Source organism: Rosa rugosa, chromosome 5 (assembly GCF_958449725.1).
Source record: "Rosa rugosa chromosome 5, drRosRugo1.1, whole genome shotgun sequence".
NCBI lineage: Eukaryota > Viridiplantae > Streptophyta > Magnoliopsida > Rosales > Rosaceae > Rosa > Rosa rugosa.
The window spans coordinates 54,374,036-54,400,646 of NC_084824.1; the positions used below are offsets into that span (position 1 = coordinate 54,374,036).

Here is a 26,611-nt window from a genome sequence, read left to right on the forward strand (position 1 = left end):
TCGTCATGATTATGGCGAAAAAAGAAGAGAAAAGAGAAAAAGAAAGTTGAAAAGTTGTCTTTCTCTTTTTAGTAGGTCAAAACAAACTAGAGATCTACCATTGTGGACTGTCCCGGCTGGCTGATTAATTCATCCCACATGAAACACATCATAGTGATCATACCACTTTCTCAACGATTGCATAATGGACCCAATGAACATTCTTAATTTTGCTACTCACAACGGGTTTCCACATAAACGTGCACGTCATTTTCTTCTCTTGTCTCTTTTTTGCCAATGTTATTTGACTTTTTATTTTATTTTTAAATAAGATGACAATATTATTGATGATCAAATAGCTAGAATGAAGATCATTGATAGAGCTCCTAGAGCGAAAACTGCAAAGTTTCAAAAGCAAATCTAAGAGTAGTTTTGAAAGCAAGAAGTGAATTTTGAAGCAAATGCATGATCAAATCTTGGAGGGCCCTCCAAGACTAGCATCAACACCACTCTAAATAGGCTCCTACAATGCAGTCACGTGCAACCGCAATTGGAAACCGAGTGATTGGAGACAATATACTGAATACTATCTAAACTTTCATGAGAAGGGACCAAAAGCCATACAATTAGCGGGACATCGCTAGCTAGTTGATTTGCTAGAGGACTTGCTAGAGGTGCTTCGCGTAACCCAAGGTGAGTGGAAGCAGATGTGGAGATGAGTGGTAGCAATTCTATAGCGGTAGAAGCAACCACAAATTATACGTGAACTCATGGAGTAGTCGATAGAATCTCACTGAAATTAATTCAAAGAAAATGAGATAAAGTTTTTGATTTAGTCATATATTATTCTTTAAAATAAAATAAGATATAAACGTGAAACATCATTGAATAAATTTAATTTGGGTGAAATGAGCGGGGAATTTTGTCAATCAAATTCATGCACTCACCCTACTTTCCTACTTTTCAAACTTTCAAATGTAAAAACAATAAACATTGAAACTTGTACAATGGCTAAATTTTTAGTCTCCTGCTTAAGATTTTCTTTCCCTTGCGGTATTGAAGAGGAAAGAAACATATTGCGAGTTGAATTTAATACCTAAGAGAACAGCCTAACATTTATCTTATCGACAAGTGTCTCTCTTCCTCCAGCTACTCGCTAGTCTCGTAGTTGTAGGCGTGTGGTTCGGTCAACTTCTAAATTTGGGACGAGGAAGTGAGGAACGACTTGGATTTGGCAATTGGAGTCGGACCACACGTCAACTACTTATCCATACAAGGTCGATCAAAGCGCCCATCTTGTTGAAAACCAATGACTAAGTAGTCATGTGCATATATAAAGGATATTGCTAAGTCAACGGAACTGATATTCCTTGTATACGAAATCTAAAATTAGGCACAGGCGGAGATAATATTGTGATCTTCATTTTTATTGTGATATTGTGATATTCCTTGTACATACCCAATGCAGTAACTGATTACTCACTAAGCAAAACACATATCCCAAACCAAACAATAACTACAATTTGCAGTGATAAATATAAACTAAAAAGGAAGTATCCATTAACCACTAAACTACCATTATATATTCGTTCTTGAAAACCGGATATATATTGGATAAGCTAGCAGACGCCAATGTGATGTGAATTATATGATCTTAATGACGACAGAGATGATATTGCATGGATATAACAAATTCAGGGAATCACCACCGCAAATATATGGTTGCTTTGTGATTGATTTGTTTTTTTTTTTTTCTAACAAAATTAACACTCACCTAATTGGTTGAAATATCCGAATCCTTATCCAAAATAAAAACCAATGATTCAATTAAGGCAAGAATGAATACACGCGTCGTTAGAATCGTATTTAGTTATGACTCGTGGTTACCACCATCTACTCTCGACCTATAAAAGTTGAGGCAAAACCATCACTTTCAGACGCAAAAGAAACACAGGAAGAGATCTAATTAGAATTACAAGAGTAGGTACTATAGAAAAATAAAGAGAATTGTGAAAGGAGACTGTTGCGGGCTAGCTAGCGTTATCATACTACAAGAAGCGATACACCTATGTGCACCTTCTATCCAGGTAAATTACGAGACGATTCTTTATTTCTTTTGAGTGAGAACTGAGAAAGAATGACTATTTTCATTAAAGGTCAAACAGTGAAGGTCATAATTAAGAGGGCGTCCTGTAAACTATTACTATTGGATATAACTTGTTAAATGCCTGTTTTTGTACATGAGTCATGTTAACTTGACAATTTTCATTGAAGCTCTGTTGCTTAATAGTTTTGTTGGAAAAAAAAAAATACGCCAACGAAAAGATGAAATTAAAATGTGGAAATCCTAATTTGTTTGATATGATTCTGCAAACTTGTTTGATGTTATGAAATAAAATTCATCTTTGAAGTTTAAATTAATCAGAATGAAATCTCGATCATTTGTGTGATTCATTATCTTCGCATCAAAATCTGAACAAAAGCTGTGTAATTATTTTTTAACTATGAATACAAATATTGAAACTGATGAAACTGTACTCTGTGCATAATCATAGCTAGTAATGGTCTGATTTTACGATTTTCTTTAATTATCTATAGTATTATTAAGAGAAGAGAGTTTGTTAGCCAAAATCTAGAATTCTGACAGAAATGACCCTATAAGATTAATAAACTTTGAGAAATAATTAAATCAGAAGGATAATTAAGACATTGACAAAATATATTTTTATTAAAAAAAATAAACAAAAAAAGTATCCACAATTCACTTTTCTCTCCCCATTATTTTTTCTCTGCAATAACTACCTCTTTTTTTTTTCTGAAAAAATAAAAATAACTTGCACATGCAGAACATGTGTAAGGAAATGCTAGTTTTTAATTATGCAATCTTATCCGTTTTATTTTTTTTTATGAAGTAATTAATGTTATATCCTTAAGTTTATAAGCATCTTTATGAAAAGCTCTGTTAGTAATTGTCTTATTATATGTGAAAATTTAAATACATAAGTTTTGTATTTTAAATTTCTCTTATTTTTAAAGCTAGAAAATACACGTATTATACACGATTTTTACGTTTTTCTTTTCATATTTTGAACATATTATTGACCAAATTTACATATAAAATGATATTTTAAATAAAAAAATAATTAGTTTAAAATATTTTGCCAAACTATTTGATAAAATGTCTGAATAATATACGTACCTATTTTTCACATACTATATACGTCACATATTTTTTTAACTATGATGAAAAGCTAGAAACCTCCTCCTAGAGGGGAAACTAATGTATTCGGATTGCCATCTAACTTTGGTGAAGGATGATGAAAAGTTGGAATACTATTCATTCTGAACATTGACACTACATCTGACTTTGGTCACAAGAATTATGAAAAAAAAAAAAATTCAGTCTGTCTTTTCTATACACAAAAATAAGTGCATCTAATTATCCTATCACAAAATTCGTGTGAAGTTCACTTTTTATAGTTTTGTATCAATTTCAACTATGTAGCCAGAACAATATTGCATGTGACAATCTTTATTAGTAACAAAAAATAAAATATGTAATCTTTCTTTCACAGGATTTGTGTGAAATTTATTTATATAATTCATTCACATTCATGTTGCGATATAAAGGTAAAATGCCATTGTCACATACAAAGGTTATTTGTCTTTTAAATTATTAACTTGTGTTTAGTTTGTTGTGTATCGCTTTGGTGAAGAAGGAAAAAAGAACATCCAACTTCGCTTACATTTCTTCATGTCCCCCTCCATGGTAGCACTTTTTACCTGGAAAATATTGATTGGGTGGGTGAGATGGCCTTTCTAAAGATCTCAAACATTCTGTGGAAATATGAAGTAGTATCAACATTGGTGGGCGTTCTTCGGCACTAAACCTAATTAGGAAACTATTAAAATCAAACACAGCTACGCACAACTAGCTAGATCTCCCTACCAATTCTCACCACAATTCAGTTGGGTCCATATGCTTGTGATAATAGTATCGTCGACTACGAAAAGTGCTATTATATAATCCCAAACTAATTTTCGAATCTTCCCTAAATCCAAGTCACAACTTCTCGCAGGTGCCCCAGATCATTGACCTAACACATGTCTTGTTGCTGTTGCTGTCTCTTCCGCTAGCTCTCTGTACTTATATGGTTTCTATCAATTAGTGTTGTTGAAGATATACAATTACGTGTGAGTCCACTTGTGGGTTCCACTACCCACTCAAAGATCCTTTCCTCTATCCTTCCCCTCTAATCATCTTCAACTTCGCCTTCACCACCTTATATACACCCAGCCCTCCAATATTGAGTTTCATTGCAGAGCTTGAGTACGCCATAGTTGTCTCCGAAGAAAGCTTAAGCTATCTCCTGCTATCTTCTAGTCCATAGCTTTAAAACCAAAGAGCTTTAGTACTATATATTTCCTACTGAAGTGACTCGAAAATGGGAAACGCAGATTATGATCATCAGTATAATCCTCAACGAGTTGAGATTCCGCCTCCGAAGCCACTTTTAACTGCTGTGAAGTCGTCAGTGAGAGAGACTTTCTTTCCTGACGACCCTTTTAGGCAATTTAAGAACCAACCCGCATCCAAAAAAGCAGTTCTGGGTTTGCAATACTTCTTTACGATCCTCGAGTGGGCTCCTCGCTACAATTTGGGTTACCTCAAGTCTGATCTCATCGCCGGAATCACCATTGCCAGTCTGGCAGTTCCTCAGGGGATCAGCTATGCGAGCTTGGCTAACGTACCCCCAATCGTTGGCATATGTAAGTAACCAAACATAGTTGTGACATTTTACATGTTATGTTATCACACTATCTACGTGATTATTGTACAAGAATGTAATGGTGTATTTTGGTAAATGAGTGTAGATGGGAGCTTTGTGCCTCCGATTATCTATGCGATTTTCGGAAGCTCAAGGGATATTGCAATCGGACCGGTGGCTGTTGCATCGCTTCTGTTAGCTAGTATCTTGGCGAAGGAAGTTAGCCCTACTGACAACCCTAAACTCTATTTCCAGATGGCTCTCACCTCCGGCTTATTTTCTGGAATTCTTCAGGCTTCACTTGGCTTCTTAAGGTATAAATAAAAATGACTGTATGTTATGACAAGTGGTTGATATTATCTCTCCAGGACCGGAACTTCTTGTTTCTGAGACTCTTTCTGTTAGTTAAAGCAGAACCAAAGACTTTCGATGACGGGCAATGAATTCCAAGGAATCTTTTGAAGAAGAAACAACTTTAATTAACTAAGTAATATGTATGAAACCCCTGATCTTTGTATTGTTTGTATGTAAATTGGTGCATGCAGACTTGGTTTTGTGGTGGACCTTCTTTCCCATGCTACAATATTGGGTTTCATGGGGGGAGCAGCGACTACTGTGATTCTTCAGCAGCTTAAAGGGGTGTTAGGGATAAAACATTTCACTCATAAATCAGATGTTGTCAATGTCCTCAAAGCGGTCTTTTCCCAATACCACGAGGTATATATTTCTCTATCTTTCAATCTGGAAAATTCTACAGCACATACCCTGTTCGAACTGTCTGTCTCTTTATATATCTCTTTGGACATCAATTTATATAGAATTAATGGAGTGGTGTTGACCCGGTTCTTACGTGGTTATATATTGCAGTGGAAATGGGAACCTGCTGTGATGGGAATCGGTTTCCTCATCTTTCTCTTAGTTACTAAATACTTTGTAAGTAGATGTCATCATTCGAATAAGTTTTGCCTCAGTACTTTTTATTTTATTTTATTTATTTATTTATTTTTCCCAACGATATTGGGAGGAAGGAAATTAGAATACAACCCCTTGAGTGTGTGTGCGGGCGCGCGTGTCCATATATAAGAAAAGTTACTGTAGCACATGAAGTTTGAATCATCCAAAAGAAAATAGCTTATCCATCTATATATTCATGTACATAAAGTGGTGCTTTGTTAAAAAGTTGGAGGAATTTTCTGTCCAAATATCCATGTATGGCCTTCTTAGACAAAGTTTAGGGTAATTGTAATATTGTATGTGTGGTGATGATTGTTTATGTTTGGTTATGACAATGAACAGGGCAAGAAAAGACCAGCTTTCTTTTGGATAAGTGCACTGTCGCCATTGTTCTGCGTGATCGTTGGGAGCCTTATGGCTTATCTAACGCATGCCGAAAAACACCACATCGGAGTGGTAAACACTTCGCTAACTATTCACTGATTAAGAAGATAACAGTATTAATTGCATGCGTGTTTAGCTCAACTCTACTTATCTGTTTGTTTTTGTAGATTGGGCACCTTAAAAAGGGGCTGAACCCTGTAACCGTGTCTGACCTGACAGCGGTTTTTAACTCGCGTCATCTTGCAGTCTCCATTAAAGCTGGGTTCATCTCTGGTATTATTGGCCTTGCTGTAAGTCCTCAGCTTGCAAATATCTAACGACAATTTAACAACATAACATATCATATTTTTGAAAAATTTAACGTTTTAATTCAATCGGCCTGGCATGGTGATGATTATACAGGAAGGAATAGCTGTTGGAAGAAGTTTTGCCACAGTCAAGAACTATCACATCGATGGAAACAAAGAAATGATCGCTTTTGGATTGATGAACATTATAGGCTCTTTCTTTTCTTGCTTCTTGTCAGCAGGTACAAGCCACTGTCAACGCCGTACCCGACTCTGCCTACATAAATAACAGTCTTCAAATATAAGCCATTCGTTAATTGTTATTATTACTTAATACTCGTAGGACCATTTTCGAGAAGTGCGGTGAACTTCAATGCCGGATGCAAAACTCAAGTCTCCAACCTAGTCATGGCGTTTATTATGATGCTGACACTGCTATTTATGACACCATTGTTCCAGTATACACCACATGTGGTCCTCTGTTCCATTATAATGATGGCCATGATCGGCATCATGGACGTCCCAGCCGCCATCCACCTCTGGAAGGTAGATAAGATCGACTGTATGATATGCCTGGGTGCATTTTTGGGTGTTAGCTTTGGCAGTGTTGAGATTGGCTTATCCATTGCGGTCGTAATTTCATTGCTAAGACTGATCCTGTTCATAGCGAGACCCAGGACTCTCAATTTAGGCAACCTTCCAAACACATCGACTTATAGAAGCATTGATCAATACACAGCTGCAAAGAATGTTCCAGGAGTTCTCATTCTTCAGATCGATTCACCCATCTACTTTGCCAATTCTAACTATTTGAGGGAAAGGTAAAATGTATACGTGGTTGAATGTGTAGAAGAATGTTATATCAACATGAGCTATATATGTAGAGTACTAATATGGGATTTGCTTCTAATTTTGTGCTCAGGATCTCAAGGTGGGTATATGAAGAGGAAGACAGGATAAAATCTTCTGGAGAAACAAGCTTACAATACATTATACTAGACATTAGCAGTAAGTATGAAGCTGCAGCAGTCTCAAATTAACATCTATCTCACCTTGCAATTAGTTGCTAACATTAACATCAAATTACAGCTGTCGGAGGCATTGATACGAGTGGGATCAGCATGCTAGAAGAGGTCAAGAGAAATCTAGACAGAAAGAGTATCCAGGTATGAAGTTGTATTCAGTTTTAACTTTTTCATGTTGTACATTCATACATTTTGATACAAGCTAATTATTTTCTTTCTTTCTTTGGATCCATTAGCTTGTATTAGCAAACCCAAGAAGCGAAGTGATTAAGAAGCTGGATACGTCAAAGTATATTGAAACAATTGGTCGGGAATGGATGTTTGTTACTGTGGGAGATGCTGTAGAAGCATGTAAATTTCTACTGCATAGCAGCAAACCCAGTCCAGGAGAAGAAAAGGCCAAGACACCAGAGGACAATGTCTAATCTATAAGGACCAATCAAGCCAGATGAAGCTTTTTAAGTTTATCTAACCATTGATCTACAAGGTGGGAGTAAAAAAAAGGTTTTGGATGTAGATGACTAGATGGAAGACGTAGAGTGCTAATAAGTATTGTGCTTTGGAATTTAAAGTACACAAAACTGGGGCTGGACATGTAGGTGATGTTTGGTAGGTGGTGCGTTTTTCTGTACCGCCTGAGGGCCTTGGGTGTATCTTCAACTATCAATGAGCTATATAGTTTACACTGAAATGCGACTATATTCCCCTAAGAATCTTTAGTCGTAAATCTTACTGTAAATCTAGGGTACGTTCATAACCAAGTTTATGAAGCTATGTTTCTACTTTCTAGTGCTCTGCCGGTTCTCTTCGGCCCTTTTCTTATGTGCACTGTTGTCCAGTATGTAAAGCAATACAAGGCTGTGCTTGGTTTTTCTTTACCTTTGTGTTACACATTTTGGTATATACCGCAAGTAGAAGTATCCCATTTTGCAGCTGCTCAGAGGAGTTGATCGGTATAACACTAGATAAACTAGCTTCCTGTGCAAAGAGATAAGTTTCAATTACACTCACATGACTTTGGCAAATAATCCAGCACTGAAATGGACTGGTAGTCATATTCACCATTACACAAAAAGCAATCTTGACCATTTGGCATTACCCAAAAAAAAAAAAAAAAACATTGAGCATTTGGTAAAAGCTCAAAACAATCTTCTATGTAAACAGTAAAAGTTCCACGATAACCACAACATAGGTTCAAGACTCATATGAGGTTTCTAGATAATTTGAAAGAAAATGAATTTCTCAGGTGCTCCAACTGCTCTTCCTAATCATTCACTCACCTTAAATCACTCGGGGGAGGTACGTCTGCTAACATTAAACTAGATACCGTATTGGGTATGTGTGTGCATGCAGTTTGCAGTTTTGCACAACCAAATAAAGGGCCAAATCTTCAATCCAACAGGAATTGAAACAATTTAGAGTTTTTCAACAGGAGATAACATATAACAAAACGTGATCCTGTTTACCCACACGATGATTTATCTAGTTCTGGAAATGATTATGGTAATGTGCAACTAGTGCAGATAGAATGTCATTAATCCTGGATCATGCATCCATCACCAGAACTCATTACATCATAAGAGCAGTATAGATCTTCATGCATGATAAACACTATTACTGCAGTCTAGAATGACCTTTTCAACAGTTATATATTGCTATTTAGACGATTACAGAGGAAATATAGCACCAAGTTTCAAGTCTTTGCAGCACCATACAAGCAACATATTAGAGTATATATATTGGAAACAACCCAGCAAAATGCTACGGACAAAATCAGGATAGGCAATCTCACAATACGGAACCTCTGTAAAGGTGCAACATCCTTTGAAAAGAAATAAAAGGAAAAAATAGAGAGAGAAAACCGCCACAATATTCTTAGGGGAAAAGAAAAGAAAAACAAAACAAAACCTCTGGTAAATGCATGGAATGATTAGGTAAAGCAACTTCCTTCAAATCACCATGGCCAAAGCAGACCTCACATCTGAGATTCTGAGTAAGGCAAAAGCTGGCACCAGTGCTGTCTGCTCTTTAGAATACCGCTGAAGTGGCCCTGAGATTTCTGTCCAACAACATGCAAATGAAGGGGCCTATGAATTGGAGGACTTCACTTTGAATAGGCGCGGAATTAATTCATGGGCACTAATGTCTAAATCTTCTGGATCCCTGAAAGCGGCACAAATATTCAGATTTACCTAGCTCCAAAAGAAATATTATATCATAAAAAGACATATGTTAAGAACCATTGGCATGCTTAAATGAATTTCTAGTGAAGAACCCTACGATTTCTTACTGGCATCCTGCAACTTTAAGTATATTCTAAGAAAATCTGCTGCTATAATTTAAACAGAATACCCTTCTCCATAGCTGTATAAAGTGTGATATTTTCACCTTGATGTGTTTTGAAAACTCTTCATTCTCTTAAAGAAATGAGGGCCATGCTTGTTCACACTTTTAAGAGAAAACATAACACCATAGCTAAAGTTTCAATGTTGGAAGATATGCAACTACCAAATATAACCCAAGTATGGATACAGGGTAGAGTACATTACAAGTGATAGCACAGATACCCCAGACTTTGCAATATATTCTTGGTATATATGTTTATAAAAGATAGAAAAAAAAAACAATAAAGAACCAATTTGAAAGGAAAAGAACAAAAGCTTTTAGTCCTCCACACTTGCACCTGTATCCAATGCAATACCTCATGGAAATATTGCATGCATGTGTGTGTGTGTGTGTGTGTATGAGAGAGAGAGAGAGAGAGAGAGAGTGTGTGTGTGTGTGTGTGTGAGAGAGAGAGAGAGAGAGATACCTGCACAATGTCCGGCCCAGTTCATTGGAACTAGGAATAAACCACAACTTTCGCAAGAAAGGTGTCTCAAACTGAACAAAGAAACCATCCTGTTGCCCATGTTTCCATTTCCTTGATCCTTGACCTTTCCAAACCTGCAAAAAGCAATTGAAACCTCTTTTTTAACTACAAATTCCATTTATTATTAAGTAATTATCCACCCTCTATTTAGATCATAGATTAGGCCCCACAAATATTAGTTGGATTTAGCAATTTGTAAGAACAGCTAGAGCCAGTGAATCTGTGATAGACCAATAACCATACATAAACTGCACCAAAAGAATCAACTTGTTGATTATGTCCATGCTAGACAACTTATTGGCCCATATGTGGTCTGGAACCAGTCCAACATTTATATTAGGAAAGAAAATGCTAGAACATTTATATCAGACAAGGACAACTTGAATTCTTGAACCCTTGTAGAGGTAAACTGTCCACAGAGGCTACATGAAACACACACATAAGCACTTCCTGCAAGGACAAAAGACTTTGGCACGTGCTACCAAACTTAAATGTTTGTGAACTTCTTAACAATAGGCGACTTTAAAAGATAATGATAAAAAATCCATGACAGAAACTTGCTGGCACACCTCAAAAGCATCTGTGAGCTACATTATTCTGGGCTGTTGCAAGCTTATTACCGATGAAACGGAGACAGGTGCATTTTAGGAAAGCATCCAAAAACTATCATCTATCCGAAGTTTTATCATGTCACACGTGATTTTTTTTTTCACCTCAGATCATTGAATTTATGCCATTGCAAAACACAAGTGAAGGTATTTTCACAAAAAAAAACAAACAAACAAACAAACAAAAACAAAAAACCAAAAACAAAAAACAAAAAAAAAAACACACACACATAAGTGAAGATGAAAAATACCTGTGGGTAAGACATGATACTCTTGGGGGTCACCAAGCAAGCTGCTCTAGAGAAAGAATCCTCAGCATACTGCCTAAGAAAAGGGAAACAATTTCTGTGTGTATCGGGTGATTCAAAGGCCTGAAACAACAGGCAAGCATTGATTAGGTAAGAAGTTTTCAAGTGTTAGTATGGTTAACAATAGCAGATAACAATGGCTCATGGCTTGAAGAGCATTTACTTAACATATGAGAACAAAATCTTAAGTTGGAATAACGCATTTGTCGTAACAGGACCTAATACTTAAAAAAAAAAAAAAAGGGCTAGTAAGACCCAATACTTAGAAATTATTTTTCAATCAACAAGCAAAAGGATATATTTGCAATGACAACCTAACACTCAATACCTTATCAATATTCACAGCTGGAGCATATTTTTCAGTGTCTGTTTTTTCCTTATCAAGGAGAAAGTAAACCCTAGCCTCCACTTTCAAAGTTTCGTGCCATGATTTTACAGCTGCCTCCATTGTCTCAACCAGAAAAGAAAACGCATCTTCGTGTTCTTCAGACCCACACTTTCCAGACTGCAAAGAGAAAGAGTGATTTAATCCTTCTTATTAGCAGTGATTGAAACAATCCAACCGCAGGTGATCCATTTAGAGTCTCTATATAAGCTGCTGAGATTTAATGAGTTAATTCTTACCTGCAGTACACAGTTCAGGGAGCTAAGAAAGTTTGCAAGTGTGATTAAATGAAAGTCAGAAAGTCCTACATTTGGGTAAAGAATAAAAAAAGCTAACAGAAAGAAAGATTGACATATGTAAATGAATGAGGAGTTGCATATCTTAATTTGAGATGATATATAGCATATGACAATGCACAACATTATGGAGGAAAAGTGATATAGAAAATCATGACTCCTGGCTTCACGAATAGACTCACCATTTCAGATTTCAGTTTATCCAAATGTTTTGCCATATCAACATTTGATCTCATTTTCTCCACCTCCTCAGCACGTTCTTTATCTCTCGTCAACTGAGAGATTCTCTTCATCTTTCGTGATACTTCTACACTTTTTGGGTTATATTGCAAAGCTGTCTCGAAAGCAGTCAGAGCCTACACAACATGTGATAAACACTAGGAATATCAGCAGTGGACCAAAAATCATGTGGTCTTGCCCAGAATGCCACTAGAAACAATGGAAAGAGTGAAAAAAAAACTTGAGCACATACATCATCATATTGCTCCATGGCCTCTAATATGCATCCTTTCCTGAAATATCCCTGGAGGTGAATCAAAATGGTACATTTAGAAACCTCTACACTTCTTTAGGGGAAGATAACAATTAAAGAAAATGAGAGTATCAATTCTCAGTAACGTTTGCTGACGCCAAATGAAATTTGTTTGAAGAAAGAGAACAATACCTTTTCCCACTTGGGATTCAATGTAATTGTTGTTTCTGCATCAGCAAGGGCTTTGTTAAGCTTAACCAATTGCAGAAATGCAGCAGCACGGTTGCTGGAAATTGGAACAATTAAATAAGAAAGAAGATTCATCATATGGCATGCATGCTTTGTTACATGTAGAAATTCAACCTATATAGCTTATTCTTTTGACAGTGCTAATTTGTTTAGTACAAGTATTTTACTTCATATGAAGACCATTCTATGTTTTGCATGAACATCCTTAAAGTTCAGCCAACAAGAGAAAAAATCCTAGCATATAACACAAAAATGAGAATACATGAAGAAAGTCAAATAATTATCGTTGTGCAACTATCCCAAAACAACAACAACAACAACCACAGAGAGAGAGAGAGAGAGAGAGAGAGAGAGAGAGAGAGAGAGTCCACCTACCCAGAAACTATTGGCTACCATAAACCTCCTCCACGTTTTTAACAGAGTAACTCATTTTCTTAACTAATGCTAAAATGAAAAAATGTGGTAGCAGTTGTTGAAGCAGAAACTACCTCCTATAGCAGTCGACATAAGGAAGCAGGTCTATCCAAACACATTGCATGAAAATAAAAAGGCCATATTCACAATTTGACAGTTCGATTGTGGTAGCAAGGTGGATATTCTTGCCCCAACAAAGTTTTTTTATACTTACAAATGCATCTATTCCCCATGGCCCCTTTTTTCTTGCATAAACTTTGCCTCACAATACTTCCACCCAATAAGTAAAATTGATGCCAAAAACTGACCTTCTATAAGGAAACAGTACATTTTCTTAGATCAAATACCAAGATTGTATAGTCTGGGTTGCCCCCTAAGTATATGTCAACTGAGGCACCTAACTCCAGTTTGTGATGCACTTACATCCCATACTATTTCAGTAAAAAAAAAAAATTTCCCCACAAAAGAATCCCTTAAACCTGTATCTTGTTCATCTAAGTGCCTAATTTTCTATCCATAAGGTGGAAGGGGTGACCCTTTTGCTCTCAATTTCTTAACAGTATAACTAATGTAAAATCTAAACTACCAACAATAGATTTATACATCAACTATCAACCCCTCCAAGTTCATAAAGTAACAAAATGCCAGAAGCAGCAGCCTGAAAAGCAAAACTAGTCCGGCGCAACGCATTGGAATAAGCAATGGTTCAAAAGAGCTTACATAAACAACATCAACAATACAAAAACACATCAAATGAGTTTCTACAAACGCAAAGCATACAACTTTAAACTCCCTAGGACATTAAACTCCAGAACATGAGATATAGATCACCAAAATGTTCATAAAAAAAACACAACCCATGTGAATAAATCAAGTGAACTGCGTACTAAACCAATCAAGATGGCATTTTGATCAATATACCAAACTTAAAACCAAAAAAGCTGAGAACTTTGAAGTGGGCAAAGTACCTATAAAGAGTGGGGTTTTGAGGGTCTTGCTTAATGGCCTGAGTGTAGAGAGCGGCGGCTTTGAGGTAATTCCCAGCTTTGAATTGCTCATTTCCTTTGTCTTTCAGAGACTCACCAGACTTCTTATCTGATCCTCCTTCTGCTTCTGCCATTATTAATGCTTGGTTTTACTGACTCTTGGTATCAGTAGGGTTTATGAGAGGGAGAGAGAGAGGAACAGCAAGTACTATTTACTACAAGTAAGCTTGTGTGCCTCTAGAAAACGAACCGTTTCGTCCAGACCCAGCCACGAAACGAAACGTGATTCTGAGCCATGGTTAATGTGTGAAATGGGTCGGGCCATTTGATCAGAATTGGGTCAAATTGGATTCAAATCGAGTTGGGCCTTTCTTAGAAGCAGAACCGGCTCCCGAACCGAACCAGACCGGACCACCCCGGTTTCATGATTTCCGACACTGTAACAGTAGAAAGGCCAAAAATTAGGTAGAATCCAACCGGTACTTCTCACTTAAATATGTTATCATTACTTGAGAACTAGTTGCATCCATGACAAATGAATGTAATACGATTGACAGCAGACGTGTTATTCATGATTTTCAACATTGAAATTCATGCATATGACGTGATAAATCCACATATTATGTGGCTACACATCATATGGGTGAGCTTCTAGACATGGTTAAAGATCTTACTGATCCGGAATGCACTTAGATCTAAGAACTGGTTACATCCATAACATAGGAATGTAATACGATTAACATACCTGTTAACTTTCATTTGTATGTTTCTATAGTTGGTCTTGTTCACTAAACTCTTCCTCTGAAATGAGCATCTTCACATCTGACTCGTGTCTCTACATGCTTACTACTCTATGCACAGAAGCTTACTTATGGTAAATATTTGTTGACTAGTCGGTTTTAAAATACATCTTTATTAAGTCTCTCTATTTAACATCACAAATTAAACCCTAAAGGGGTTTGAGAGAACGCCGCCCTCATGGGTGGCCGTTTCTGCAATTTTGAGATCAATGTTGGCACATCCCTTGCTGTTGTATACCTCAAGTGCGGTGCATACCGTCTCTTCTTTTCTTCCGGTTTGCTTTTCAAAGGAGTGGTCTACGACTCCTCTTGTGGTGGCGGATCGTGTTGTGTTCCCTTTCACTTGGGTCTTTACAATCTGGGATTCAAGGCTGCGCTCGATTTGGGCAAGTGGTCGGCGACCCTTCGCTGAGACATCGGGTTTGTTGGGTCAGATCTGGATCCGGATCCGGACCATGAAGTCTTCTTGGCATTTTGGCCATGCGGTTGGGTGGCGGGGGCATCTGGCCACACGCCTCACTTATGAGGATTCCTGTCCGACTTTGTATCAGCATCTCCGGCGGCGGTCCTGGTTGCAATGGATTCTGCGATCGGGATCTTGGGAGACAAAAGGTTAGAATGCTTGGGTCAACGGATTGCGATGGGTGTCTCCTTCCAGGGTCGGCCTTGCCTTGTTGACGATGCAGCGGTGCGGCTCAGTTGGGCGGCGGTGCAGATCGGGAAGGGTGGCCGGACGTCGGGCTGAAGCATGGGTGCCCAAGTGCTTGGGTGCCCAGATCAGTTTCAGATAGACCTGGGCCTTTGTCAAGTTTGACCCATCCGATTTGACTTTGGATTTGGGCCGGATTTGGATCCGTATTTGGGACCCGGGTTGCATTCAACTCCGGATCTTGGATCCGAGACAACTGCTCATATTGAGCTGGTATTTGTTCTGGTTCTTAGGAGTTCATTTGCTAATTTTCGAGTTTTTGACACCCTCGGTTACTTTTGAACTCCCAGTGAGCGAATCACCTCTCCTAGGTGATCATATCACCGGTTACGGTTACGGTTACTCCTATATTTACACTGCTCTCGTGACATAAGCAGTGCAGCAATGTCGTCCGACATCAAGTCACATTGTTATCTTTAATTTTAGATGCGTCTGCGCGTCTAAAATCCTTTATTATTTTCCTACTTTATAGATGCATTTGTGCATCTTGTTATGCTTTATTGTTTTTCTTTCGATGCTTTTGCATCGCTCCATGTACTTCTTAGTTTCACTTAATATAGTTTGTCGTCTTTCCCTTAAAAAAAAAAAGTCTCTCTATTTTAGCTAGCTAAGATTTTATATCATATTTTTAATAATAAATGAAAAAATTAGGGTCCTAGATGCAAAAGGATAAAAGTATTCTTTTTATATATTTTTAAATGTTTTTCTTCATTTTTTTTCTCTTTATCGGTTCACTAAAATGAGTGATAAGTATGAGAATTTCTTTTTCATTTTTTTTTTAACTCTTCTATAAAACTCAATAAAACAACTAGTATCCCTCAATAACTCTCAATAAATACTTTATTGACATTTAGTAAAAGTTTACTAACCCTAATAAATACTTTTCTGACCCTCAACGGACCCATAGTAAACACTTTACTAACCCTCAATCAACCATTTTTTTGTCTTTATCGAGAGAAGGTTACAAGAAAAACATTCTTACTGGAACATCCAGAGATTATGTAAAATGAAGGGAAAAACTAAAAGATATTAGGTCTTTCAGAGTTTTTTAAAAAAATGAATATTTTAAATTTAGCAAAACTAGTAAGGAGCTTCTTTCGCTCTCTATATTCAAGATCCCTATGACTAAAAGAAGTTGCTAAAATAGTTAAAATCTAACTAAACATTCTCTATAAAATAACTAATGAACTATGGTGGTGCGGAAAAATTTGGTGGAAGATCTCTTCTCTTACTTTTCTTGTGAGAGTGAGAGTGGAGGTATTGTCTTCACGCCATCAGAATTTGAATTGGTGCTGGCAGGTCAAATTAGAAGGAAGTGTTGTGTGTGTGTGTGAGACTGGGGGGGGGGGGGGGGGGGGGTGGGGGAGAAGGTATCTGCGAAAGATACTTTGATGTCTAAGTTAGTGAATGTTTTTTTATTTTTTATTTTTGAAAGGGGGCTGGTGCGACTGCCCTCAAGCCTTGATTAATAAAACTGCAAAATACAAGGGGGGGGGGACATAGAGCCTGAACCCCAGATTACAATAAGCATCAAGAGAACATCCCGAAATAATACCAGGAGTCTCCACTAAATCTATGTATTCTAGCAAGCACCAACTAGTAAAGAGTGCACGACTGACTACTCTATTTGCTTTGACAAAGCGGTGACATACTGGAAATATAACTATATCCTGAAGAAGCATAATTACAAAACGCACAGCTTTCCCACTATGTTGCCGCACAGAAACAAATCCGGCGACACTTCATTTCATTATGTCACTAGGAGGATACGTCCATTTAACTAAATAAATGGTTCACTGCCTCGCTAGGCCAGACAAGGCACACTGAGTGTGCATACCGGGACCAAGTCCACTTCGCTCTACCACAAAGTAGTAGAGATTTATTGCCAGCATAAAGCCACATTGAACTAAAAATAAACAACAATAAAGCAAAATAGAACATAAAATTAGAACTAGAGCCCAAGCCCAGGACCAGGCCCAATAATTTTTAAGCCCAGCAAGGAATAAGCACGAGTCCAACCCAACGGTTTGTTTCCAGCACCACCACAAACCTATCAATGCCGCCGCCACTACTGAGCCTCCACCTTGTCCTACTCTCCGTCCATAACCCAGCCACCCTAGCAATCAGATCGTTGTCCGATCTGAACCTAAGCTGCCAAATCACGGGCAGAGAAAGCATAACCCTAGAGCCACCGATCGACGTTGAAGCTTCAACGACACTAAGCCTCCATCTCCTCCCTGTAAATCGCATGTCTCCAGCCACCCGCCCCTTGCCAAGTCATCCTACCTAACCTTCCATCCAACGCACTTGATCTCAGATCAGATACGATTCAACAGGGATCGTGTGTTTCAGTCAAAACAACGGCCCAAACTCGGCCGCCACCAACGTTAGTGAATGTTTAAGTAGTGGTGAGTGTAGACAGAATTAATTGTTTACCTCGAATGTTCGCCTCACTAGCTCACTAAGTATTTATAGGTTCGCTTGAGCAGATCTCGACTAGTGCGCGCAAGGTTGTACAAAGTCCACAAGTCATGTGTTAGTGAATCCATTACGCCACTCTCAAGACAGTGTGAGGAAGTGCTTCCCGCTTGCCATAGATTTGCTCGGGCTGACTAATTCTGTTTAGTGGTTCCATCTTATCCTGATCCACCTCGAGAGGATCCGACCTTCTCAAAGTTCTCTAAATAGATTGGGCCGTCTCTTTTGATCCATCTCCTAACTAGAACATGATTTCATCTCACCTAAATATGCATTGATAGGATTTCACCTTATCTAGACCCGCCTTGAGGGGAGTCCACCTCACTTAGATATGCCTTGAGAGGATCTCGCCTCCAGGAATCTCCCAAACAGGTCGGGCTACTTCTCCTCCGGCCCATTTCTTGATTAGAAACCCATTATTTTTCATTTCTTGATTAGAAACCTATTTTAAAATTTTACAGCCCACAAGCTAGAACAAAGAATCCACAAGAATTATATTTTATAAATACAACCAGTTCATGGTTGCATGGATGGGAATAGGCTTTGTGGTGAGTGGCTGAGTGCTAACTAAATTTAGGATCACAGAGTGATATAGGTCAATAATTTGGACTTCACCCATTATTTGCATAGTTGTTCTATCCAATTTTGTGTTCAATAAAAATGTGTTGCTCAATAATTTTTCATTTCCTGTACAAGCAACTCTCATAATCAATCAGAATCTATTCGACTTTCTACCTGATGTCCTGAAGAACACGAAGTATATATATCCGCTTGCAAGTGGCTTTAAAATTAATCGAACTTCTAATCACGAGTATAAATCGAATGCCAAAAGAAATTGAAGAACCAAAACTCAAGCATGCTCGAATTGACCATGCAACCACAAGCTCTATCTCTACCTGCTCTGCCGTGTGAGGGTGTGCGACTTTAATATCTGACTTATTCTCAAATAAAGGAAGAACAAAGATATACACTAGTGACACTCAATATACAAGTAGCAATATACTTGAATTGATCTGCATCAAGACCCAGTTTTTGCTAACAATATCCATATTAAATAACTTGAAAAAATGCAAAAGAATATGTATCTTAATCTCCTTTCAACAATGTATATACATATATTAATTTAAAGATTGACGGTGGAAAGTGGAAACTGGTGAAAACCGTGTGTTTGGTAGGATCAGCTGCCAAATTTCCTTCCAACCCTCTTTAGATGTCTACAAGAAAGAAGCACCTCTATCCTTTCCATGCAATTATCATGCATGCCAGTGCAACTTGCATGAAGAACATTCTGATCACCTACTAATTCATCAAATAAAAAGTCAATTAAATTTAATTAAAGAGATTTTTTAGGTAGCAAAGTAAGAAGACTCAAAATCCATATATAAACTCCAATCCTAAACTTCATAAAAGCATATACTTGTGTGGAACTACATTCTTTAAAATGAAATCTCCAAATCTCACTCTATCCGTTTTGATCATTCTTTCTATCACCTTCATTTCCAAACCCTCGCACCAAGTTTCTCATTCTCCTCAAACCTTTCCCGTTAATGCTAGACTTCAAAAGGCTTACCAAGCTCTCCAAGCGTGGAAACATGCCATCACCTCCGACCCGAATAACTTCACCGCCAACTGGTGCGGCCCAAATGTTTGCAGCTACACCGGAGTCTACTGTGCACAAGCCCTGGATGACCCTCACATCACTACCGTGGCTGGAGTAGACCTAAACCACGCCAACATAGCTGGTTCATTGCCTGAAGAACTCGGCCTCTTAGTCGACATAGCTGTCGTGCACATAAACTCAAACAACTTCTGTGGCACCATTCCTTCTAGCTTTCGTGGTCTTTACCTTCTTTACGAGCTCGATATTAGTAATAACCAATTCTCAGGTCCATTTCCTTCGTCTGTTCTCTGCCTTCCTTCACTCAAGTACCTAGACATTAGATACAACAACTTTGAAGGTCGAATTCCGCCTGCCCTTTTCGATCTAAAACTCGACGCCTTGTTCCTTAACAACAACAAGTTCCAATGTTCATTGCCTCAAAACATCGGCAACTCCACAGTCTCCGTGATCGTGTTAGCAAACAACGACTTCAAAGGTGGATTTCCTTCAAGTTTGGCCAAAATGAAGGATACATTAAACGAAGTTATACTCACGAATAGTGGACTAGAAGGGTGTTTGCCTTCAAATATTGGGTGCTTGGACAAATTGACAGTGTTTGATGTCAGCAACAATAAGTTGGACGGTTCATTGCCGGAGTCAATGGGTGGGATGAAGAGCTTGGAGCAACTGAATGTGGCAAATAACGGATTTTCTGGGCAGATTCCGGCAAGTGTTTGCTCTTTGCATAAGTTGGAGAGCTTTAACTCTTCAAATAACTACTTCTGTGGTCAACCAGAGATGTGTGTGAGGTTGAGAGAAACAGATGATAGGAAGAATTGCATTCCATATAGGCCATTCCAAAGATCAGCAAAAGAATGTGCAGCATTTCATTCCCATAATCATTTGGCCAACTGTGGAGCGTAATCACTAGTCCACCACCACCATGTTTGACAAAGAACGAAGTTCAATCACTAGTTTTCTTGTTGAGCAGTACTATATAAAACTGAAACACAATACTTGCTCAAATATATTGTTTACAGAGGAATTTTATTTTAATAAAAATAATATATGACCAATATTATTACATTTTTTTTTCTACTTTATGTTGTTAGGATAGAATGTGAATTAGTCTCTAACCTAATGATCTGGAGAGAGATACTAGTACTCGGTCTTCATGAGCTAGTTGATATTTTATACTTTGGTGGAATACCTGACTAGCAGTACGTATACATGTATTATCTGTCACAACTCACAAGCTTGTAATGACTGGTAACCCCTAATACTATTGACATATAAAATTAATTATATATAAAGTTAATTTTGTTAATGGATCAAAATTTAGTATAATTTTCAAGAGAGATTCAACCAAACTAGACGAAGCAATAAAAGAACTTTATCCTACATAACCATGCAAAATCCAATGAGCCAACTCGTGGACATTGCATTTGCCCATATGTTGGTGCCGAAAAATTCGATAGAAGTTATCTCCTCACCTATTTTTTCTGACTGGAGTCAAAATGAAGGTTTTTTGATCAAGAGGTTGTTCCTATACCCTCGGAATTTTCGATCGGCGCTGAGAATCAAGTTGGAAGAGGGGGTTACCTGCAAAAGATTCTCTAATGTCTAAATTAGTGAGTGGTTAAGTTTTAATAAATGGAGTAGGGGTTGATTGCCTACCTCGATTGTTCACCTTACCAAGTATTTATAGGTGAGCTTAAGTGGATATCTTGATTAGTTCGCATAGTGGTGCAATTTCTTCAAGTCAAGCATTAGTGGATCCATAACGCCACCCTTAAGATGAAGTGAGGGAGTATTTCCTGCTTGCTCCAGATTCGGTTGAGCTGACCGGTTTCGCCTTATCAAGATCTACATTGAGGGGATTTAGCCTCAAGGATTTCCATAGAAAGGTTGGGCAATTGGGCCGCCTCCCTCTTTACCCATTTCTTGACTAGAACCTGATTCCACCTTTTCCAAATTTGCCTCAAAGGGATTTCACCGGAAGAAATTTCTCAAATAGATTGGTTTACCTCTCCCTCCGCTCATTTCTTGATTAAAACCTGATTCCGCCTTACCCATATCCACCACGAGTGGATTTGTCCTCAAGAGAATTTAATGAATAGGTCAGACTGCTTCTCCTCCGACCCGTTTCTTAACTAGAAACCCATTCCAAAATTTTACACCCCTACACCATAATTATGTGACAACAATTAGAGCCTAAAACGTTCAAGGAAAGTTGGCGAATGTTCTCATACAATACTCCACATTGTGCATGCCATGACAAAATACAAAGAGAAAAAAGCCCGAGCATAGCCGAGGCAATCCAATTACAAAGAAATTGAACTCGAACCCGACTCACTAGCAACCCAAGCCTCTTGCCATAACCTCTGCCTGCCTTTGATCATGCACATGCTTAATAGACAAGGAACATTCGGTTAAAAAAAAAAAAAAAAACTCTATAGTAACACAGCATCATTGCACCAACCTATACCAATGTAAGGAACTTAACACATTTTTCACTCTTGCCAAAAAAAAAAAAAAATTGCTAGCTTAAAATGATTTAGATTTTCTTTTTTAGTCACATTGGTTCTTAGATAAAAAAATAAAATAAAATAAAAAAACTCGAAACAAAAGAAAAGATACTTGGGCCTGTATCGGGCTACAGACGGGAACGAATTTAACCTAGGCCCGGCCCATTAAGGCGAGGGATCCCATCCTTACATATATCTAAGAATTAGGGTTTCTGTGTCATCGCGCAAAGAGAGAGCTCAGAGCCGCTTCGCTTCACTTAGGTCTCTCCCAGTCGCCTCTCTCCGCCACTCCCAACTCTTCCAACCATGGCCGTCGGGTACTCCCTCCCTCTCTCTCTCTCTCTCTCTCTCTCTCTCTCTCTCTCGCTATTCACTGTGACTCCTCATCTTTCTAACAATCCAACTTTGTGTGAAACAGGAAGAACAAGAGAATCTCCAAGGGCAAGAAGGGAGGAAAGAAGAAAGCGTAAGCACAGATCTGACCTTTTTCTTTCTTTCTTTGATTTTGATTTCTCTCTCTCTCTCAGTGTATTTGTGTTTTGGATTCCAATCTCTCTTACTTGGAATTTGTTTTGTTTTGTGAACACGCAGAGCTGATCCTTTTGCCAAGAAGGACTGGTATGACATCAAGGCTCCTTCAATCTTCAACGTCAAGCAGGTCGGGAAGACTCTCGTCACCCGTACTCAGGGTACCAAGGTATTTCTACCTCTCTTTCTGTATATCTCTCTATGATTTTTTTCGCTGATTTACGTGTTTCGCTTTCGATAATTTGTTTGATTAAGAAAGGTGGAATGTTTGAGTTGAGTTTTTCATTTCGGCATTTGGAACTGCTGGGAATATTGTTAAACAATACACTGTTATTCCGTGGATTGGATCTGTTCTGCTGTTATTAGCGTTGTTGAAGAGTTTTGTGTTCTCGGTATCGGTTTTGTTTTGGAAAAATGTTATTCATGCTGATAGTTTTTAAAAGCACCAAGCTTGTTTGGGATGTTAGTTTAAGAATGAGATTATTGAAATGGTTTTGGGAGCTTTAAATCCTTGTTGCTATCAGTTTGAGAGTTTAGTTTTCGTGCTTTTTGTATGATAAAATAGCATTGAAAGCTGCGTTTTCATGTAGGAATAAATTGCTTTGTGTTTGCTATGACATGAAAGTTGTAAAGCTTATATAGTTATGGGAAGTGTGCATAAGCATAACCCCTGCTGAACAATTTGTTATAAGCATGTTACTTTGGTATTGACTTGGTTCATACTTGTTAACAACTGTTTGGATTTTTTTTTTTTCAGATTGCTTCCGAAGGACTCAAGCACAGAGTCTTTGAGACATCACTTGCTGACCTTCAGGGTGATGAGGAGCATGCTTTCAGAAAGATGCGATTGAGAGCTGAAGATGTTCAAGGAAGGACTGTTCTGACAAACTTCTGGGTATGATCATTTGTCTGCCTGCTTGTATAATGTTTGTGCGGTTTAATTTTAATCTAAATGCCTCTTATCTTTTGTGTGATCTGTTAAATTGCAGGGAATGAACTTCACAACTGACAAGTTGAGATCTTTGGTGCGCAAATGGCAAACCTTGATAGAAGCTCATGTGGATGTGAAGACCACAGACAACTACACACTGAGGATGTTCTGCATTGGATTCACCAAGAGACGTCCTAATCAAGTCAAGAGGACCTGTTATGCTCAGTCTAGCCAGATTAGACAGGTGTTTTTTTTTTCCTTCTCATTTCTATACTTAAACTATGTGAAAGTTAGATTGTGAATCTTAGTGTTCATGTATTAGAAGGTTTTGTATTTGTGGCTGCGAGTGACAATGTTTCCTTTGTTTTTGTCAGATCCGCCGCAAGATGACCGAGATTATGGTTGCCCAGGCAACATCTTGTGATCTCAAGGATTTGGTCCGCAAGTTCATTGCTGAGAGTATTGGTAAAGATATTGAGAAGGCAACTACAAGCATCTATCCTCTACAAAATGTCTTCATCAGGAAGGTCAAGATCTTAAAGGCACCCAAGTTCGATCTTGGAAAGCTTATGGAGGTATGTACTTTTATGCTTTCTGTCCTGGTATCAGCATAATATTTATATTTTTCTTCATTGTCCATTCAAAAACCAGTTTGTATGTCCCCACCATACTTGGTTTTACATCAGTTCTATATCACAATTGTTTTAGTACTAGTGTCTGATGAAGACTGTAATCGATACTGATTCATTGCATTGTCTATCTGTCGAATGTAGGTTCATGGTGATGAAGATGTTGGGACCAAGGTTGAGAGGCCTGCTGAAGAAGCAGTCCCTGAGGCACCAGTTGAGATTGTTGGAGCTTAGAAATTGCCTGTGTTTAGAGTTTTTCCATTATGTCCCGTGAACCTGAATACCGTGTTACTTGTTGCTTTATGTTCTAGCTTGCGAACAAGAATGTCGTTTTGACTTAAATTTTGTGCTTTAATTCTAAATACCTGAATTTTATTAAATTTTAATTCTAGATCGGCTTTAACTGGTCTTATGTTTTGCGTTATTGGTTTGTGACCAAATTTGGCTGTCATATAATGGTTAAAAAGGTGCTCCCCCTCCGCCACAGTTATTGAAATGGGACCGTAATGAGGTTTTCCTCAAGAGTGGAATATGGAAATGTGTTGACAAATGCTGTAGCGCTCTTGCCTAGCCGCATGCATTTGCATTAGCTTTTCATTTATTCTGTCTCTTCATCCTAGCAGGCGTTTACTAAAAGAAAATTGAGATTTCAAAACAGGATGCTTGTTTAAGTTCTGAACACAATCGTGGTAATGCCAGACTGCGAAGGATGGAATATATGTCTTCATATCTAAGTAGATATGGAACTACAAAACAATCTATGCAAACAACCGGTCAGTCTCACCCCATTCAAGTCCTCGCCTCGAAAACTCAGGAAGACCTGGTATGTGTATTGATTTTGGTGATGAATAGAAGATAGAGAAGAAAATGAAGAAATGGCTGCTGCTTCATTGGTCAGAGAAGCCATATTCGGCTTGCTTTGCTTTGCTCGATCTGTTGAATGTTGCCTTCCTATATATATTGATCTGCCTTCCTAGAGTGCTTTTGCGTTGTACATGGTTTCTTAGAGCCTTCCTTCCTTGCTTTGCTTTTAACGTTTCGTGAAGATATTTAATACAACCAGTCGGCAATGTGAACATTAGGTAATGGAAGAGAATAGATTGCTCAAATGGCATCTTCGAGTTATTTACCATTAAGGTAAAGTCAAATGGTCAAATGACCATGCGCAAAATGCAGGGACTTGAAATCCTTGCGGCCACAATCAAAACACGGAGAGAAACTGAAATTAAACATTAGACATTAAATTTGTAATTAATTATGAGAATGCCACCGCATCTATTTCTTTCCCTTTGTACCAACTAATTAATGTCAGCCAGTTGACTATTATTATCAGTATAGTGCCAGCCAGTTGACTATTATTATCAGTATTATGAGATTACCATTGTTCTACCAAATGAGTTCAAAGAACTCATTTGAATATTTGTATTCTGCTTTAGAACTAACTAAAAACTTTTTGAAGGTCAGTAACATATTGAGAGAAGTAGTTGTTTAATTTTTCTTGTTGCACTTCATTTCAACACTAATTTTTTGCCTAAACTGCATTATTGGAAAATACAAAATCCATAATAGATTTAAACTGTGACAAATAGACTACTGCTATTGAGGCAGAGCCATGATTATGATATTGCTACTGATGTTCAATAACAATAATAAAACCATAAATTTTCTCAAAGTGCAACAAAAAATATATTGCTACTGACAGTAGTAATAAAATGGATACTGCTACTGATTGTCAGTAGCAATGAGAAACTTTGTCTACTTCCAAATACAAATCAAAGAAAGAAAAGAAAAGGGGCCAGAAGAAAAACAGGCATCCATAAATGAATCTTAAACAAAGTAACCAAAGAAAATCATCAAGAATAAAAACGAAATTGCTGTTGAGAGTCGGTATATTTACAATAGCTACTAAGAGTCTTTCGACAATGCTACTGACAATTAGTAACTGATATTTTTATTAAGTGCACTTACAAACATTGATACTCACTCTCAGTATACTCACTAATGTTATTACTGACCGTCAGTATACTTACTAACATTGTTACCGACGGTCAGTATACTTACTGAAAAACAATAACAAAAACTAAAAGGAATTTGAATAAGTATAATCAAAGCTCTAATTGTAAATAAAATTAAGCTTCTATAGAATTGACAATATCAAGGTTCCATTTATTATACAAAGGTAAGTAAACTACTACAAGTTCCTCACAAATTGACTCAAAATAATGAAATTTCAAATTTCAGTTGTCCCACTATGTCGACCCCAAAGACCATATTGAACAACCTCATCCATTTGTTGGAAACCTCAATAGTAGCCTTGATCTGAATATATAGCACAAGAAGAATAATTATGAAGTGAGTACCTCCACAAGACCATATTCACAAATGTTATTGACCTTCAATAACAAAGGGGTTAGCTAATC

The 26,611-nt window shown here is 37.7% G+C and overlaps 4 protein-coding genes across 4 annotated transcripts; 3 read left to right on the forward strand and 1 right to left on the reverse strand.

The window, feature by feature from the left end:
* The first annotated feature begins 4,148 nt into the window (after positions 1 to 4,148).
* On the forward strand, positions 4,149 to 8,276 carry LOC133710159 (sulfate transporter 3.1-like). Its single transcript, XM_062136166.1, has 11 exons — positions 4,149 to 4,749; positions 4,855 to 5,062; positions 5,294 to 5,465; positions 5,616 to 5,681; positions 6,045 to 6,158; positions 6,254 to 6,376; positions 6,489 to 6,615; positions 6,717 to 7,194; positions 7,296 to 7,381; positions 7,463 to 7,539; positions 7,635 to 8,276. Exons 1-11 carry the CDS (start codon positions 4,425 to 4,427, stop codon positions 7,821 to 7,823), a joined length of 1,965 nt encoding a protein of 654 aa, XP_061992150.1. The 5' UTR covers positions 4,149 to 4,424; the 3' UTR covers positions 7,824 to 8,276.
* A 740-nt stretch (positions 8,277 to 9,016) lies between these two features.
* On the reverse strand, positions 9,017 to 14,227 carry LOC133709652 (uncharacterized). Its single transcript, XM_062135460.1, has 8 exons — positions 13,971 to 14,227; positions 12,532 to 12,625; positions 12,340 to 12,390; positions 12,050 to 12,223; positions 11,515 to 11,691; positions 11,130 to 11,249; positions 10,211 to 10,344; positions 9,017 to 9,561 (listed from the first exon to the last, which is right to left on the reverse strand). Exons 1-8 carry the CDS (start codon positions 14,120 to 14,122, stop codon positions 9,486 to 9,488), a joined length of 978 nt encoding a protein of 325 aa, XP_061991444.1. The 5' UTR covers positions 14,123 to 14,227; the 3' UTR covers positions 9,017 to 9,485.
* A 5,181-nt stretch (positions 14,228 to 19,408) lies between these two features.
* Positions 19,409 to 20,601, forward strand: LOC133713087 (leucine-rich repeat extensin-like protein 6). Its single transcript, XM_062139215.1, has one exon. It carries the CDS (start codon positions 19,417 to 19,419, stop codon positions 20,497 to 20,499), a length of 1,083 nt encoding a protein of 360 aa, XP_061995199.1. The 5' UTR covers positions 19,409 to 19,416; the 3' UTR covers positions 20,500 to 20,601.
* Positions 20,602 to 22,284: 1,683 nt separating this feature from the next.
* LOC133712313 (small ribosomal subunit protein eS1) lies at positions 22,285 to 24,615 on the forward strand. Its single transcript, XM_062138420.1, has 7 exons — positions 22,285 to 22,420; positions 22,522 to 22,569; positions 22,695 to 22,800; positions 23,389 to 23,526; positions 23,621 to 23,806; positions 23,937 to 24,137; positions 24,336 to 24,615. Exons 1-7 carry the CDS (start codon positions 22,410 to 22,412, stop codon positions 24,423 to 24,425), a joined length of 780 nt encoding a protein of 259 aa, XP_061994404.1. The 5' UTR covers positions 22,285 to 22,409; the 3' UTR covers positions 24,426 to 24,615.
* Positions 24,616 to 26,611: the final 1,996 nt, after the last annotated feature.